This window comes from Leptopilina boulardi, unplaced genomic scaffold, assembly GCF_019393585.1.
Source record: "Leptopilina boulardi isolate dan_hultmark-lab unplaced genomic scaffold, ZJU_Lbou_2.1 LbouV2_130, whole genome shotgun sequence".
Taxonomy (NCBI): domain Eukaryota; kingdom Metazoa; phylum Arthropoda; class Insecta; order Hymenoptera; family Figitidae; genus Leptopilina; species Leptopilina boulardi.
The window spans coordinates 73,983-93,636 of NW_026137675.1; the positions used below are offsets into that span (position 1 = coordinate 73,983).

The window sequence follows — 19,654 nt, forward strand, 5'->3', positions numbered from 1 at the left end:
GTGTAAACATGATTTCTTCGACGAAGGTAATAACCATATATATATAGGTATATATATTTTTAATTATTATATATATATATAAAAAAAAAAAAAGAACAATTGTGAAACGCTTCGAACATTTTTCACGAAAAAATTTTTCTCTATTTTTTTTTCTTTCTTTAAAAAAACAAAAATATATAATAGGTATATTTCAAAATATAATCTGTGAAAAAATAATAGTGAAGTGATCGTTTTTTGAAAATTTCAACAAAAAAAATTGAAAAGAAAATTTTTTCTGCAAATCTATTCGATTTATATTTTAAAGAAAAAAACCGTGTGAAATTTTTAAACAAATATAAATATATATTATATATATATATATTAGGAGGAATTTCTATAGGATTCGTAAAATAAGTTTCGATATAGATATAATTTTCATTTCTCAAAAAAGATGCGATTGCACTTAATGAGAGTGTGTACATAAAACAAAAAGAAAAACAAAAAAAAAAACAAAAAAATAATTCTGTGTGAGGTATTAATAACGTCGATATAGTTGTTTAGAATGAAAAAAAAAAATAATATTAAAATCGATAGACCTTGTAGATGGTGTTTTACTAATTTATTTTTAATTTCTTTGTTTGCAAAATAATTTTTTATTTCTCGTAAGTATATGTTTTTTGAATTTTAATCATTTTTTGTTTAATTTCATTTTGTTTTAATTATTATTATTATTATTATTATTATTATTATTATTATTATTATTTTATTATTATTATTATTATTATTAATTTTTATTTTAATTAATTATTAATTAATTAAATTAAATTAATAATTAATAATTTTTAATTTTAAAAAAATTTTTGTTTTTAATTTTTTTTATTTATTATTATTTATTTATTATATTATATTTATTTATACCCCTTTTTTGTGTTTTGCAGTTTTTCTTATTTTTTTTTTTTTTTTGGGCGTGAGAAGAGGACGATTTTTTTTTTAAATTTTTGAAATAATTTTCTAAAAATTTCATGGACAAAACTTGTTGGATTATGGAATCTTTTTTTCTACATTAGAAGAAGAATTTTGTCCGAAAAATGGATCTTCGTTTCAAGGTAATTATTATCGGATTATTATTATTATTATTATTCACTATTTTATAATTTTTTTATTACCTCTTTTTTTATTTAGAATTTTTAATTTTTATTGTTAGTTATTGAAAATCAAATTATTGAAATTTAATTCAAATTTTTTTAATTTATTTATTTATTTATTGTATTTATTTTTTTTATTATTTAAAACTATTTTTTTTTTATTTTTTATCTAAAATTATATTTTTATTTGTATAAAAAATTGTTTTCTTTTTTTTTAAATAATATTTTTATAATTAAATTTTTTTTATTAATTATTATTTTATAATTATTATTTTCTTTCTTTTTTAAATAATATTTTTATAATTAAATTTTTTTATTAATTATTATTTTCTTCTTTTTTTTTACAGTAGTATTTTTATAATTAAATTTGTTTATTGTAATGATAATTATTATTAGTATCTAAATTTTTTTTCAGAATAATAATTTTATCATTAAATTTTTAATATTTTTATCTAAAATAATTTTTTTATTAAAAAAATTTCCTTTCTTTTTTTGAAGCAATATTTTTGTAATTTAATTTTTTTTTTGTATTCTATAATTATTATTTTTCTTAAATATTTTTTTAGAGTAATATTTTTAGAATTAAATTTTTTTTATTGTATTGGTAATTATTTTCTTAATTTAAAGTTTCTTTATAGCAAAGAATAATTTCAAAAAAAAAAAAAAAAAAAAAAGTTTTTCGTGCTATTTTAAATGCAATGAAATATATATATTTTTTTTAATGAAAATTATAAATACAAATCTAAGAACAGTTTGAATATATTATTTGGAATATTTACTAATTTAATCAATTTTTTTTTTCATTTTAATAATATTGAACTTCAGAAAAAGAAAAAGAAATAAAAGCGAAATTTTCGAATTTTGAAATTTAAAATCTTGTCGGTAAAGTAGTTTTCTTCTAGACTGTAAAAAGTTTCATGCGTGACCGATAGATGTCGGTGTAATGACAAAATGGCCACTTTATAACGCGATGAATCTGAGGAAATCTCAAATATTTGCACCAGCACACCAACAAAATTCTCTACAGCTGCACAGAGGACTATTCGTCATCTCGCATCCAAACATGAATATCATCAATCAAAAAAAACTTTTCTTCATCTCTCATCATATTCCATCGTACATCCGACTGGCTGAAATTAAATCTGATTTCTTTCCATCATCTTCACCACACCTATACTATATACAAGAGAGTGAGAAAGAGAGAGAGAGAGACCAAGTCTGAAAGGATCAATGAATGCGTGATTCACTCCCAAGATATCAACGGCACCGAGCATTTGCATATTTTAATAGCGACATAGAGCCCTAGCTTTTCCACATACACACACATATATATATACATATATATATTCGCATTGTCCAAAAAAGAGCGGTCCAGTGCGAATGGAAATCTCAATTGTTTCCAGGACAGCGAAATAGGTAAAGTATTTTTTTTTCTCTTTAATAAAATTATAATAAGAAATAAAAGAAATAAAAAGCAGTAAATTGATCACGTTTTTCGGTGGCGAGAAAAAATAAAATATTTTTTTAATCCGATTGTAAATTTATAGGTTATGTTTGCGTTTAATTTAAATTTAGCGATTGAAAGGTATTTTCTTATAGAAAGGAGATACAAATTACTGTAAAATAACAGAGAGGGTAAAAATTAATTTCTTTGGAGGTTAGAAAGAGGAGTTTCGGACTTTGCTGAGAATTTTGAATTAAATTCTTCGCAATATATAATATATTTGTAATTTTGCCGAGCAATTAATAACTTTTTTTTTTTTAAATTATAGGTTAAGTTACTTTTATATATTTTCCATAGCAAATTGAAATTATGAGAAATAAGTCAAAGACAAAAATAATTTTCTACTTTTTATGAATCAAATTGTTTCATAATTTTGAATTTCTACATTTTTTGTAAAAGAAAAAAAGTAATTTAACCTCGATAAAAAAAAAAAAAAAATTATGATTTTTTAATTTTTAACAAAAAATTTGTATCGGTACATAGAAAATCAAATATAAAAAAACAAAATTGGTAAAATTGACTCAATATTTTAATATTGCAACAAAATTTTTTATTTTTATTATCAAATATAAAAAAACAAAATTGGTAAAATTGACTCAATATTTTAATATTGCAACAACATTTTTTATTTTTATTTATTTTTTTCAGTTTATGATTTAATAATAACTTATTGAAGACTGGTAATGAAAAAAAACAGGGATTTTCGAAAGTTATGCAAAAAGTAACAATTCAATCATTTTCCTGATTATTGATGCGAAAAAAGAAGTCCAACGTGAGATTCATCAAATGGTGAGTTTTTTTTTTGTTTTTTTGTTTTTTTTTTGCTATGAAAACGATTTTTAAAACCAAAATTTTTTAATTCACTGTTTCTCGTATATTAAAAAAAATTTATTTCATTCAAATAATCGGTTACTTGACTATTATCAAATAAATATTTACTTGAACCAAATAATTTGAATTTTAATTACATAAATTGTATTATTAAACCAATAATTTCTGTATTTTTTAAACAAATATCATGTAATTGACTCAAATAATTTAATTATTTAATACAAATAAATATTTATTTAATAATAGTTAACTAAACGATTTATTTACATCTAATAAATTTTTTTTTCAGTATTTATCATATTAATAAATAATTCGGCGGGAATTTTCTGTAAAATTAAGATTCTTTTAAATTAAAATTCTGCAAAATTAATATTCTACAGAATAAAAATCTATACCAAATCGTAATTTTAAAAAAATTTCTTAATAGTTATAGTCTCATCGCTAGACTAAATTGTTTCTATGGTGTTAAAAGACCTTTTTCATTATTCCTCATTAGTCGTAAAGGAGTTTCGATATTTATCTTAACACGTTACTGAAAAAATCGAACAAAGTTTCGAAATTTTTCATAATATCTTATTTGAAAAAAAATCGAATACCTTTTCCCAATTTTTGGTTAGAAAAAAGTTGAAATGAGTTTCGAAATTTATCTTAACACGTTAATGAAAAAATCGAACACAATTTAAAAATTTTTCTTAACACTTTATTTGGAAAAAAATCAAAACAAATTTCGAAATTTTTCTACATTACTATTTCGAAAAATTTCTAATCTTTTCGACAAATAGTTTGCCAGTTTATATAAATTATAAAAAAAAATATATTATTTTTATAAATTCTCCCCTATCTGATTATTTATTTTCATGCTAAAATACGTCGAAAAAAAAAATTTAGTCTCATCAAAAAAGATGAAAATTGAGAAAAGCCGCATAAGTAAACAATTACCAATACTATAAAAAGTAATTTTTAACTATTTTACAATTTTTTTTTTACTATTTATTAATAATATAAAAAATTTTTTTTTTAAATTTAATTTCAATAAAAAATTGAAATGTTAAAAAATTAACTTACACTCAGAGAAATGGTATATTTGTCTCCGAGCCTACTAACTCATTTATTTGTTGCAAATATATTTTATTTTATTGAAATAAAAAATTTATTTGAGTCAAAGAAAAATTTATTTCTGACAAATAAAATTTTTATTTACGCCAAATAAATAAGTTAGTAGGCTCTGAGACAAATATGCGTTTATTTAATTTAAATATATTTTATTTGGTTCAAATAAATCATTTCTCTGGGTGTAATAAGAAAAATATTAGAGAAATTAAAAATTGCCATAAATTTTTGAAAAACGAATGTTTTTGGCTAAAATTTGAAATTGAGACCTATTTTATGTGCTATTAGCGGAAAAAAATAAAAAATTGCAAAAATAAGCAAAAAAAAATTTTTTTTTCAATGCATATATGTATATTATGCATGTGAATTAAAAATTTGAAGAAAAACTAAATAATTTATTAAAGAAAATGAAAATTTTGTGGTGTCGGTCGTTCTTACACTTAATATAATAAGGATATAGCCATTCTAGCTGCTTATTGTTAAATACGTCCCGTTAATGATTAAATAAATTAAATTAAAGAAAATTGATACCCTCTTAACATAAATTTCTTAGGGTTGTTTCCTCGGTCCCTCCCCTTAAATAAAAATTTTCAAAGATGATGACACTCATTATCGAAACGGCAATATCGTTATTAGAAAAAAAAAAAAAATACATATCCAATTTCGTCATTATGATAAAAATCCGGAGTAGTTTTTTTTTCTAGCGTGACTAGCGCACCCTCGTGTAAAACAAGATATATTGTAAAATTGTATTGCAAGTATAATACACCTTTACAATATGCCACTATACTCTAAATGTTAATAACGTCAGGAAATTGAGGGAAAAACTAAAAGAGAGAGGGGGGTGGGGGGTTGTAAATTCTAAATCTACCCATGTTAGTATATTTTTCTTGTCAATTTTTTTCAAAATAGAAAAAATTCATGAATTTTGATGCACATTTAAAGAAAAGGGGAAAAAAAATTAAAGAACCCGGCGCCGTGACGCCCGCCACCGGCAAATCGCCTAGCAAGCAGCGACAGGAACGTCGAGGCATGCAACGAGGAGGAACTTGTGGTGGTTCCCGTCGTTCGTATATACTCTCTTTTCCTTCTCGTCGATCGATGAGCGCCTGGACGTTGGCGTTGACGGCGTCGGGCGGGGCGAGAGGGCGCTTTTGTCGTCAGTTCGCCAGTGCGCGTTCGACTTGTCGCTCCTGTCAAAAGTCGCCGAGTCTCCGCGTAGCGCGGTTATTGTATCATTTTTCCTTGATTTTCAAAATTAAAAAAGAAAAAAAAAGAAAAAAGGAAATCACTTAAAAAGGTACTTTTCATCCCCATTCGGGGGGTAAATATAGAAAAAAAAAAAAAAAATTCGCGCCACACTCGTATGGCGCTAAAAATCGCGAGTGTTCCTGGTGAAAGGTGGCAGCAATTCATCGTCTTTAGAACGTGATCGCTCTCCCCCCCCAAGGGGTAAATTTTCATTGCCCCCCTTCGATTTAAACCCCCCCCCCATACCCCTTTGAAGAAAAATCCAATGGGTGACGGAAAATATCAGTGACGGAAAGTGTTTTTTTTTTTTAAATAGAGGTAAATAGGACATCCCCCAAATTTATTAGAAAAAAAGTGAAATATTTAGTTTTATAAATTGAAGAGATCGCGCCGATTACTGTGGTACCTAGCAGACGCTGTTTTTGGGGTGTTTTCCAATGTAAGAGACTAAGAGTTTTTCGGAAAATTTAAAAAAAAAGTATGATTTTGTTGAGCATTGAATTTTCCCCTACCCCTTGTTCGAGCGCCCCTCCCACAGCATCATCTCTGTCTCTCCTTACCTCTCTGTCTCACTTACGGGAGTCTTCTCTTTCTCTCTTCTCAGTTCGCCCCTGGACCAAACGCAGATTGCAGAACCTTCTCTCTCGCTCGCTCGCTCTTTTTTTTCTATCCCTCTCTCGGCGATATCCGAGACCCTTGTCTTCGGATGGCCCCCCGGCACAAAGTACACACGTGCAAAGGGATTCTGGTGATATAGGCGACACGAGCAGAGAGAAGACCCCCAAAGTGCAAGTTAGAGTTTTTCCTGTTGCCTTGGTTATGTTTATATTTTCTAGCCCCTAGCTTCTACTATATACACACATACATACATACACACATAAAAGGGGAGGCTCTCTCACGGTGTGCTGCCTATGCTGTGCGCAACGTATTTCGGAATTAGAATCGATTCTCGTGAGCAGGAGAGACTTGCTGGAGAGAGGCATCGTTTGTTAAATTCGGCCCCGGAGTTTACTAATCACATAGATATATATGTGTGTGTAATACAGTTATTGACACTTTGGTAGCTAATTTTAGAGACGAGAAAAGAGATAATTAAGCTATTCATTTCTATTAATTTTGCATATGTGTGAAATTCTCTCGGCCCCCTCGAGGTCATTCTCGATAAAGGCAATATATATATATATAAACTGTATACTCTCGACGAAACCGGGAGTATATAGGAAATTGAAAAATTGAACCAATCAATAGATTGGGTGGTTTCCGATATGGTGGCTTTTTCGAAATAAATTCTTTTTCTCACCACCCTTTTTTTGTCTCTAGTGTAGTACTGTCGTTTTTTTACTGTAGTGAGTCAGCGGCTTTTCTTTTTTTTTAATCCTAAATTGGCACTTTTAAAGATATTTTTGGGGATAAAAATTAGTTAACTAAAAAATGTTAGTAAAATTATTTACGTTAGATTTCGTTTTTTTGTTGTAAATTGTGGATGATTGTTAACTTTTATTGAGTATTGTTGATACTAGTTGGTAAATTGAAGATATTTCTAAATTTTATTTTTAGTTAAATTTTACTATTTTATTTAATAATATTTTTACCTATTTTTAGTAAAATGTTACTATTTAATTTAGCTTCCTTTTTTTTACTATGTTTTAATAAAAAAAAACCACTAAAAATTGGTAGAAATTTTCACTAATTTTTAGTAAAATATTACTATTTGCTCTCTAAATCTGAATTAGTAAAAATGTTTACTAATTTGAATTAGTGACTCACTTTTTGCTTCTGAATTAGTAAAATTTTACTAATTATTAAGTAACATTTACTAAAAATTAGTAAAATTTAACTCTATAGCAAAAAGTGAGTCACTAATTCAAATTAGTAAACATTTTTACTAATTCAGATTTAGAGAGTAATTTGAATTAGTGACTCACTTTTTGCTTCTAAATTAGTACAATTTTACTAATTGTTAGTAAAAGTTATTAATAATTAGTAAAATTTTACTAATTCAGAAGCAAAAAGTGAGTTACTAATTCAAATTAGTAAACATTTTTACTAATTCAGATTTAGAGAGTGATTTAGTATTATAATTATTTTAAATATTAGTGGAAAGTTACTAAAGATTAATAGAAATTTTCAACAAATTTTTAGTAAAATATTACTATTTGATATAGTATTATTATTTTTTTTTTTTACTAAAGTTTTAGTGAAAAATAACTAAAATTTAGTAGAAATTTTCATCTATTTGTAGTAAAATATTACTATTTGATTTAGTACCTATTTTTTTTAGACGAATTTTCACTATTTCAAATTTAAAGAGTAAAATATATTTGAAATAAAATTAAAATAATTAATAAATTTTATTTAAAAAAAAAAATTAGGAAAAATTAACTGAAAAATACGTATTTAGTTTGTGTGACAGTGCTGCCACTATGTGGTGAAAAATAAATATCGGCTAATTTAACTGGAATGGTTGGCCAATCTTTCTATATAAAAAACAAAAGATTGGAAAATTAAAACAATTTTTTTCTTTGATAATAAATTGACCATTAATTTATTGTTATTTGAGGAAAATTAGGGCGAAACTTTCTTTTTTTTAGTTTAAAAGAGAGGACGAAGAAAAGTAGTGAAATTTTAAACAATTAAAATTTACATTGTTCTGATTCAAAATTATTTTTGTACCTGTACTGCCCTGTAAAACTGAAATACCGTAACTGGTTTTTTTTTAGGTTATGTTACTCATTTCTGTTCTTTTAAAAAAATAGAAATTAAAATTACGGAAAATTTGATCCATGGAAGGTAGAAATAATTATTTCTATCAAAATCAAATACAATTTTCTCTATTTTTAAAAAGAAAAAGAATGAGTAACATAACCTAAAAAAAACCAGTTACGGTATTTCAGTTTTGCACGTCAGTACAGTACTAAAAATGTAACTTATTTAAATTAGTGACTTACTTTTTGCTTTTGAATCAGTTAAATTTTATTAATATACAATTTTTTTTCTACTATAAATTTTTACCGATTCAAAAGCAAAAACTGAGTTATATATTAAATTCATGTTAAAAAAGTATATATATATATTAAGAATTTATGCTAAAAATAGAAGCAAATAAAAAATCGACTTTTTCGTGTCATTATATTCTAATTTGAAACATTAAACGTTCTTTTCCCTTCTTTTCTTCTGAATCATTTCGCGTATATAGTGAAATTTAAAAATAGCTCACAATGGTCCTCTGATAATACCTTTTCGGCTTTATATATTTGGAACAATCGAATCAACTGTGGAAAATTTACGAATGAATACAATCAATAATCTCTTCTTATAAGTGAAGATTTCGTCTACGAAATAATCTTGGGTTTGGATTTAGGTTCCCAAATCTTAAATATATATATATGGATTAGCATTTGAGAATTTAAGGATTTGAAACCAATCAATAGTTCGATAAGGCGGCTGAGTCAGGTTATTTGGGATTTAGGACGAAAATTTTCAGCTCATTTGAAATTTGCTCGTGAGTCAAATTTTTATATTTATCACTGTGGAACATTATTTTAACATTTTCAATCTGTTTTGAAAACTCATTTTGTTTAATTAGAATTGTTCGTTATTTGAGAATTTAGTTTAGATTCTTATTTTGTTGTTTTCTTCATGTTTAGAAATTTTTTTTTCTATTTGATTTTGCAAGAGACAAAAAGGGAAATCGATTGGTTATATATATATATATATATATAAAGAAAGAGAGTAACTTTAAATCCCGAGAAACAAACTTTTATTGAACCTGTTCAGCCGTCTACATTTTCTTATACTCCCCCGATCTTTATCTCCAAGGTCTTGCAGGTGAAAAGTTCACTGTTTGATCCAGATCTTCACCTCGAATCTAAAACTAAACTTTTCGTTGTGCGAGAATGAGGGATTTGATAAGGATTTTGTTTTTGTTTTTCTGTAAATATTTACTTATTTTTCGTAAATCAATGTCAATTGTTTGAAATTTCGATTTTAAAAATCAGTTTTAAATATGAAAATTAACATTTTTCGTTTAGAAGAAAAAAAACATACTAATGAGGAATTATTATAAAAGGCTGCATGTTAACTTAACCTCAATATACTTCAGCTTAACCTCAATGAAGGATCACGCGACACCTTTTTTTTTATTGCCCAGTAGCCATCTTGCAAACTTAAAAGTTAGTTTTTATATACCAACTTGCAAAGTAGATGCAAGTTTCGACTTCAAATTCCAAGTAAAAATTCTTTTTCTCAAGAGAGAGTTGAGTATATGTATATGTATATATATATATATATATATATATATATATATTTATATGTATACACATACATATGGGATGCAATAATGCCTCCCACTGTCCCTCTTTTGTTTCATTTTCTCGAGGACTTTGTGTAATGTAGAGTGAAACAAAAGGAGGACAACAAAAGAAGGCGTTTACTGCAATGTAACTGAATAGAAGACACTTATGGTTATACAACATTAGCGATTCTCGTCATTATCATCATTAAAATGTAACTCTCATATATATATAGTTTTTCTATTTTGTCTATATATATTGACATTTTTTAGGAATTTAATTTTTCGATTTACTTTTTATTTTTAAATTATATATATAATATTGATTTATTCGAGCAGATGGTGTCTTTAAGAGAGAAAGAGAGATAAGCGTTTTAACGAATTTAATGGTTATATGACAAATATTGATCGTCTATAGGTGAATATTTGAATTTATATGTAATTTCCTCGATTTGTATGATAAAACGATCGTTTGTTTTATTATTTGAGTTTGTTGATAATTTTTAAGTGTTTTTTTTTTTCTTATCGCCACTTGTGTTTTATGTGGGTGTTTGTGTACGGAAGTTGTTCTCTTGACATTATTTATTTAAATGAATCTTTGAGAAAAAAAATTTTTGAAAAAAATTCAAGCATTTGTTTTTAATAGAAGATAAAATTAAAGTAAAATTTAGGGTATTTTTGGTAATACAAAAGATAGAACAATCTTTTAACGTTAGATTTTGAAATTACAATCAAGGATTAGTAAATTCTGATGCTTGATCCCAAAAGGTTAAAAAATTGTTTTATCTTTTCTGTTACCAAAAATACCGTAGGAAAAATTTCTTCCGAACACTGAAGAAAGTTTTCGGTTTTTCTAACACAACGTTTGGTTGGTATTAAAACAAAAAATTTTCTGTTCCGTCAAGAAATAAATTTTTAAATACCAACAAAACGTTTTGTTATCAAAGCCAAACCCTTTTTTTCGAAAGATGTTGGAATTAGAAAAATCATATTCTGCAAAACTGTTTTTTATCGAGTACAGTATTTTTTTTTTCGAAAGTATTTTCTTGCAAACATTGAAATTCTCGGAGAGTTGTCTATTGGAGGAACTATTTTAGAATATTGAAACTTGCTTGTGAGGGTAATTTTCGAATGTCCTTTGGGGGGTATTAGGGAGAGAGGCAATATAAGATGTTAAGTTAGCCCGCGGGAAACAATGAATGACTTTGGAGGTGAAGGTTCTTTCTCTAGGGTAACAATATTACTGTATATATATATTGAAGAGTCAGAATATTGGGCATGATGCCAACTCGAGCATGCGTTCATTTCAAGGAGACTTCTTTTTTTCCCCTATCACGGATCTTTATAGACAAGTATTAGGAGGTATAAAGTCTCTTTTATAGAATTCCTCTCTGTCGTCAAATCTAAATTGTAATGCCGTGCGTTGAAAAAAAACTCCGGAATCAGATATTTTAATCATTTTTTACAAAAAAATTCAAGCAATTTACTTAAAGAAAAATTTATAAAAGTTTAAAAGTTAAAATAATTGTTGAGACGGATCGAAGAGGAGATATTATCGCGGTTTTAAAATTCTTGGAATTTTTTTTCACACCCCTTGGATAATTAAGTGTCTCTCTCTCTCTCTTTTTTTTCTCTTTGTATAATTTGAGATTCATGTTTGTGGCGAAAAATTCAAATTACGTCGCATTTAATATTGTGAAGAGGGATAATTTTTTTTTTTTTTGAAACTGCGCGTGAATATTATTATCATGATGATCCTAATCATGAAAAATATATGGTTATTTTCGTTTCGTTTTAAAATATATATGCTTATCTAGACAAAAGGTCATATAAGGTCGCCATTCAACCCCCCCTTGGGATAGAAAGTTTTCCCTCTTCTTTATTTGCGAATTGCGTGCTTCAGTGCTCTATGAACAAAAACTGTTTCCCCGAGGCATTAGCACGTTTCCGGCGACATGGTGATATGGACTTTTAATAGTTATAATTAGGAAACCTAAAACCTTACCGATAAGAAGCATGCAAAATTCAGCAGATTTTTCGGAAATTACCTCATCAATATTGAATTGCATTTTTTAGGGATTAAGTGAATTTGTGAAAAAAGGTTTTTTTTAAAAGACCAACAGTTTTTGTTTTTTTGTATATTGAAGAAGAGCAACAACAGGTTGTTGTTGTTGTATTAGATTCAAAAGATATACTGGCTGAGAGTAGACCAATTCGCCTGGAGAGATACTCTCTCTCTTGGCTCAGTTCGTTGTTTCCGGTTGGGAATGATCCAATGTTTCGGTTATCGTTGGCAAATTCTATTTGGATTGTCTCCTCTTTGGATTTTATTTTTACTAAAAAATTGTCATTCAGAATTCATTCTTTTTTTTGCCCCCTTTCACTGTTTTGGAAGTGGATAATTCTCTTTATAATATATAGAAGATAGGAAAAAACTTTCCCCTTGGTTCTTTCTTTTTTTTTTCTTTTTCCTTTTGTTAATCTGCTAACTTCTTATTTTGACGAAATTTATTTTTACCTTTTCTTTCGTCCATCATTTCATTGTTCTAATCCCTTTTCTATATACTTTCTTTTTCCCCTATATGTTTTGGGGCTTCTTTTATATATTTCCTTTTCATTTGTTCTGTAATACTCAATTTTTTTTTATTGTCATTATATTTCAGAATAAAACTTATCAGTAACTATTGATTTGTCTCTAAGAGGAGAGAGAGGCTTTATTCTATTTTGAGATTTTCGGAAAAAAATTTTTTATTTTTATTTTATAAGGAACCATTCGAGTTTATTAAATATTATTTAAATTCCAAATTGAACTTATTCTTAATTCTTAATAATTCTTAATGAAAAGAAAACCAACATCTCTACTATTCCAGCAGTCGGTAAAGTCAATTCCTACTAAAAAAAATCGACTTAAATTTGAAAAAAATATTTGTGGCATCTAGCTTAGACCATTAATAACCGGATTATACAAAAATCTTTAAATTCTGACTTTAATTTTTCCAGAAACTTAAAATTTATTTTCTGTTGACTACCTCTTTTGTTTGATTTTGTACTATTTCATTTTCTTCTTCTTATAATACTAATAATAATAAAAATAATTTTTTATGTTTCAGTAAGTCTCGTGACCAAGGATTTAGTAGGCTGAAGAGAAGCAAGGGTGGCGGCGCTTGGGAAGTGTCGCGCGGTGGTACGCGCGGAGGTAGAAGAAAAAAGTCGGTGTCGAGCGTGCGTGCGTGCGCGCTCGCGCGCTCGAGCGTGACTACGTAGGTCGAGTGCGCGCTGCCCGCCGTGCCGGTAGCAGCGTGCCTGGTGCTCTGGTGTTCGTGGGTTACGTGATATTTTTTTTTGTGGATCTTCACGGATCCCTTTTATAAAAGGCGGGGGTGGCGTTTGTGAAGGCAACCTGTAGCAAGATGGGCTGTGCCATGTCCGCGGAAGAGCGGGCCGCTCTGGCCCGTAGCAAGCAAATCGAGAAAAATCTCAAGGAGGATGGCATTCAAGCTGCCAAGGACATTAAGCTCCTGCTACTTGGTAAGAAATTATTTTCATATTATATTTATTTAAAAAAAAAAGGTTTTCTTTGAAAATTTGAAAAGACAATTACTCTATTTTTACGTATAATGAAATACGTAACCATTTTAATGGTTAACAAAGGACCATTATTATCATCATCAACAATTCTTGCGTAAAATATTTTACCGAATGAAAGTGTATAGATTTCCCCAGTCGGTAATGACGAATTTTAGCTAAAAATTTTTGTTTGTAAATATAACTTTTTTCACGTTTTCTTTTGAGAGAAAAGAAATAAAAGGGGGGTTTCTTGAATGGGTGCTGAACGAATTGTCGATGGTCCATTTGAGGGACAAAAGATCGATTAACCTTTTGAGACTCAATAATTGCGAATAGCTATAGAAATAGGTGAGATTCGAAAATTCGATTTAAAAAAACTCGGCGTATTTAATTGAAATGAGAGAGAAATTGAACAAAAATTATTAAAATGAATCCGCCTATAGGGAAGATAAAGAATGTTTTTTTCGAATATTGAAACAAAATTAACTTCATGAAATAGATTTGTTAAGCTCTTGTTAAAATAAAATTTTAGATTTAGAGACAATAACATAACCTCAATATCGAAATAAAAATATTACAAAACGGATATCTAAAATTCAATATTTGTATTTCTTTCTTATATGAATTATTCAGAGTGAATAAGTGGAAATTTTTTTTTTTTTAGTGTTAAAACACGAATGAATATTGGATATAAGGAAAATGTATATGATTTAAATATCTAGATGGCTAGGCTTTTTATTTATTCATTTTATCAAAAATCTTGTTACAAGTTTCATAAAGTAAAATGACCTGTGAGCTTATTAACTTAAAAATTTCCATTTCATATATGAACACTATAATTTTACTTAACTCTATGTAATAGTTGAATTTTTACCATGTGAAGTTAGTAAGCGTTATATTACCCCTGATTAGAATCATTTTTTATTCATTTAATGAGAGAAAGAAAAAAAACGATTCTATACACTGATTTCTGTGACATACTTTATGTAATTATTATTCAACTAGACTTTATTCTAGGGCAAGAATCTCGCTCTCATATATTATATATATATATATATTGCCACGGAATGAAACAGCAATATAATTTGTCGTGTCGAGTTTATTATTTTAAACGAATTTTTTTAAAATGTAATTTTCTTTACTAGTGATATATATATATATATATATATATATACACTTGAGTCACGTGACTTTCGCAAATAGTATACATATACGAAAGCCTTCTCTCTCGACTATTTTTTCGAGATTCTATTTTCGTTTGAACACACCAGCTGTATTCAGTCTCGATCGAATACATTGCATTTCTGTCTGCTCCAGAATATTGAATTTACCAATTCCAGGAAAAATTCAATTCAAATTTCCACTCACTTTTTTTCTGTTATTTCTTTTTTCTTTCCTTTCGCACATATATATGTGTATACTCATCTTATTATTTTTGCTCTCGCATATCTTTCTCTCTTCCTATTCGCCGTTATGTTCCTTTATTTTATATATACATTTTTTCACTCCGTTTTTTTTTAACTCTTTCTCTTGCATTTTCTTTAACTCTCTGTTGATTTTTATCATTTTTCTTCTAATTTATTTAGAGTTATATGTGTTTTTGTATTTATTAAAATTAAAAGTTAGAAAAAATATAGTGTATAGTCGAAAAAAAAGAAAGTTAATTTTTATTGCGAGTGAATTGAAGAGTCGATTGAATCATTTTTTTTGTGTATACTCTCATCGTCTTTTTTAAATTGGCTGTATCTTCGTTCGGAGAATTCAAGTCCCTTTCTGATACTATATAACCAGGAAAGGTCGATGTGCCTCTCTTAAGAATTCTTTTGCCAACGACTTAATCGAGTGTCCTCCGCGGTGACTGACGCTATAATCGACAAGTCAGCGGCTCTCATTGTTCGTATATATATATATATATATAAAATATATTTCCAGAAGAAAATATAGCTTTTCATAGTACAGGTATATGTATACCACCTGATGCATTTGGGTCATATATATATACACCTTACATATATTCGGAAACTTTCTACTTAAATAAATCTATTCCACGGTTATAAGTTAAGGCAGGTCGGAAATGTTCTCTAATATAAAAGGCCACTTTACTATACATTAATATTGCTTTTTATCGCAAATTTATTTTTATCACATTTCAAACACACACACATATTTAAAGAAATTTTCGTCCACAAGTTCAAAATGTGAACTGATATTATTATCAAATTTATATCCACGTTGTCATCATCGCTATTTTGTGAAAAAAAAAAAATATTTCTCAACTCCAGAAAAAAAATTCGATTTCATTCAAATAATCGGTTATTAAATATTTATTTGTATTAAATAATTATTGAGTTTGTTTCAAATACAGAAATTATTATTTTATTTCATATGCCGTTTATTTAAATGAAATAAATTTTTTTAAGACCGCAAAAAATGCTGTTTTTTTTTTTGACAAAGTTCACAACCAATTTATTTCTCTTTTCTCACAGTGAAACTTGTTTTTTTAGGATACTTGTTTTTTTTTTTTTTTTTTTTTTTTTGTGAATACATTTTTTTTCAAGGGGGATTTAGACAAGTATATTCTTTGGCAAATTTAAACGTATATATAACCCTCTCTCGCACATAAAGAGATTGAACGTTTCCCACGAAATGTAGGTTCTGCTTATTGGTATAAGAATTGACGTCATTCCGAATTCTACGCCTCGATCGTTTCAACTCTTCCATACATTTTTGGTATATAGAAACTGTTTCGCACTCCAGAGAATTACACACTTGATGCGATAAAGTTACACTTTAGTGGCAAAAACAGACAGACAGAGACACAATTTCTTTTATTTATATAAGGTTTATTTTTTCTTAGCAAAAAAAAAAAGGAAAAATATAAAATTGTTCTTTGTCAACTTATTTTTTATTATTTAATTCAAATCACTTGAATAAAAATTAGGTAATATTTATAATGAGGTAGTTGGGTTTTTATGAATTATTGTGTTTTGTTTCAGATAATTTAGATATTAAAATTAAATTAGTAGTTTTTACTATTTGGTCATTTTTTACTTAAAATTAGTAGAAATTTTTACTAATTTAAATTAGTTAACGAATTCTTACGTATTTAAAAGAGTAATTAATGATTATTAATACCATTAGGTAAAATAATTTTTTTTTAATTAGTTTTCAAGAAATAAAATATATTTGTACAGATAAATAATGTCGGTCGTATATTTAAAAGGAATTGGGGTGCCTGTAGATTTACCTGTGCCACTCGTGTCAAGTAGTATAACCAATTTTCGATCCGACATCACCTTTACCTGCAGTGGCACTATAACTTAATCTCTATCCACCTGCTTGGTTTCTGGCACACGTCTATCATTGAACTCACAAATGATTTAGTGTGAAATTACAATTTCACTCTAATATTTCGGACTGATAAAAATCATGATCCGATTTTTTTTTTAAATCTATTTTTACTTACTATTTTACAAAAAAGTTCATTTAGTTCCTTTTTTATAAATAGGTACTAAATTTACTAATGAATTAGTGACTTTTTGCTTTTAAATTAGTAAAAATTAACTAATAATTAGTAAAATTTTACTAATTTATAAGCAAAATGTGAGTCACTAATTTAAATTAATTAATTTTTTTTACAAAAAGTAAAAATTTTAAACTTATCCAGAAAGAAATGATTTAATTTATTTTGAAACGGTAATTGTACTGATATTTTATATATGTGTGTATTGATTTAATATGCACTTTGATATTTAATTAATTTCTAGTTTTATTTAATGTACATATATAAAAGTTATTTATGATGACAGTTATATTAATTAAGTGAAGTGTACATATAGTATAATATTATGTAAAGTGTTGGTACATTAGCGAGTTATTATATTTCAATTGTAATTAAAATGTGAACTAATTAATGCAAAAAATGTCTCAGACATAAATGGATATTTACTTTTTCGTCTGTAAATATTATAAAAATTTTTATTTATTAATAATGACAATATTTAATTTCAAATTAATTCATTACTTTCTAAATTTGAATTAGTAAGAATTCGTTAATACTTAGTAGTAGAAACACTAATTTTTCCAAAATACTGTTTGATTTAGTAATTTTTTTTTAAATAAATTTTTAGTGAAAAATAACTAAGTGATTGGTAGTAATTTTTACTAATTTTTAATATAGATAATATTACTATTTAATTAAGTAAATTTTACCGAATTTTTAGTGAAAAATGACTAAAGATTAGTAGAAATTTTAGTGAGTAGTTACGTGATTTTTATTTTTTTAAATCGCTAATTAATTATGATTAGAGAAATAAATTTGAAAAAAACATTTAATTTTTGTTTTCCGGTTTAACGCGATCTGTAATTTTATCTGTTTCGCGCAGTTTTAATCCACATAGTAAAGTGTTGGGGACCTGTTTAAGTTTACATATATATATATATATATATAGAAGAAAATGAAAGAAAATAGTGCATTTGTACGAAAGATAAGTCACACAAATATAACGTATTTAGCGCGATAAAAATAAAGCCACATATATATAGATATATACATAACCTCACACACACACACACAAATAACAAATATTTAACACTCTGTGCCTTATCGTTGCACTTCGTGCGCAGGTGAAAAAATAAGCGCCATTTTTTTTATCCCTCTGTAAGGGTGGAAATAAAGATTTACGACTTCCGGTTATCTTATTCAGTTTTTTTTTTACGATGATCATTTCCTCGTTTCTTGAGAGCGAATAGTATATAATATATAAAATCAGGTTTTCATCGCGTGTTCTTTTCAATCAATTTCCGGTTTTTAATTTTTAATTGACATTAATATTCCCAGGAATAATTCATTGCGGAATCTATTTTTACAAAAAAAAAATATATGTTCATTATTTATTATAGAAATTAGTATTGATTATCGAATTTTTTTTTTATTACAGAGAATTAAATTTTTATATTGAATTTCGGTAATAATTAAATCTTTTATTAATACAGATAATTAAATTTTTATATTGAAATTTAATTTCCGTACACACGGAGAAAATTTAAAATGGTTTATTTAAATCAAATAAAATATATATTTGAAAAAAATAAAATTTATTTGAATCAAATAAATATTTATTTGGCTCTGAGACAAATATATATCTAATAATAATTAATTTTTATCAATTTACCAGTTTTTTTAAACTTTAAAGAGTATTTTAATTTTTTTTTTTTTTGAAAGTACAAAAATTGTGATAAAATAAAATAATTGTGATATTAATACATATATATATAAAGTGCGTGAGAAGATGAGAAATGTTATAATCAAATCTCAGCGAGACAATTAAAATAACTACAGCGAGTTCTCATAACGTTTAGCAGACAATTATCATTCATCTTGAAATTAATATAGTTTGGTATGCAAAGTCACTTAAAATACTTCAATTCTTTACCACTGTGTTTATTCTTATTCACAACAGTGGAATTCGAGTGTGAAAACCTCAAAAATTAGAACTCCAGTGAGGAGTTAAGTATAGAGATTCAAAATAAACTGAAAACTTCTTGTCGTAATCTCGAAAAGTTTTAATTGCATTCCTTCGAATTAATTGTCACATTATTCTCTCTTCAAAGAATATATATATATAATAAAAGTGTTGCGTTAAAATAATTCTTAAATATATTTTTTTTTTTTGCTATTCTTTAATGTCAATTTTTTTACGGAAATATTTCTTCGACACTTACAAAAAAAATTTGTTTGAAACAATGAAATTTTAGTTGAATCAACCAAATAAATTTATTGCTATTCACCCAAAGAAATTAAATATTTGTCTCTAGAGCCTAATAAAATTAGACTCTAGAATTAATTGATTCAAATAAATTTTTATTTGATTTAAATAAAAAATTTTATTTACGCCAAATAGATGGGACAAATATACGTTTATTTAACTCAAATATATCAAATAAAACATTTCTGTACAGTAAATCAAACTTTTA

The 19,654-nt window shown here is 26.5% G+C and overlaps 1 protein-coding gene across 4 annotated transcripts in view; it reads left to right on the forward strand.

The window, feature by feature from the left end:
- Nucleotides 1-2,141: 2,141 nt before the first annotated feature.
- The window catches only part of LOC127291287 (guanine nucleotide-binding protein G(o) subunit alpha), a 46,926-nt gene continuing 29,413 nt past the window's right edge, over nucleotides 2,142-19,654 (forward strand). Inside the window, exons 1-3 of one of the 4 annotated variants that reach the window (XM_051320349.1) lie at nucleotides 2,142-2,540; nucleotides 3,277-3,417; nucleotides 13,222-13,639. In XM_051320349.1, coding sequence (XP_051176306.1) covers nucleotides 13,522-13,639 — 118 coding nt within the window. In that variant the 5' untranslated portion in view covers nucleotides 2,142-2,540; nucleotides 3,277-3,417; nucleotides 13,222-13,521. Of the gene's footprint in view, nucleotides 2,541-3,276; nucleotides 3,418-5,733; nucleotides 6,260-13,221; nucleotides 13,640-19,654 lie in introns of those variants that run through there. The other 3 variants (XM_051320351.1, XM_051320348.1, XM_051320350.1) reach the window with 3 other exon arrangements.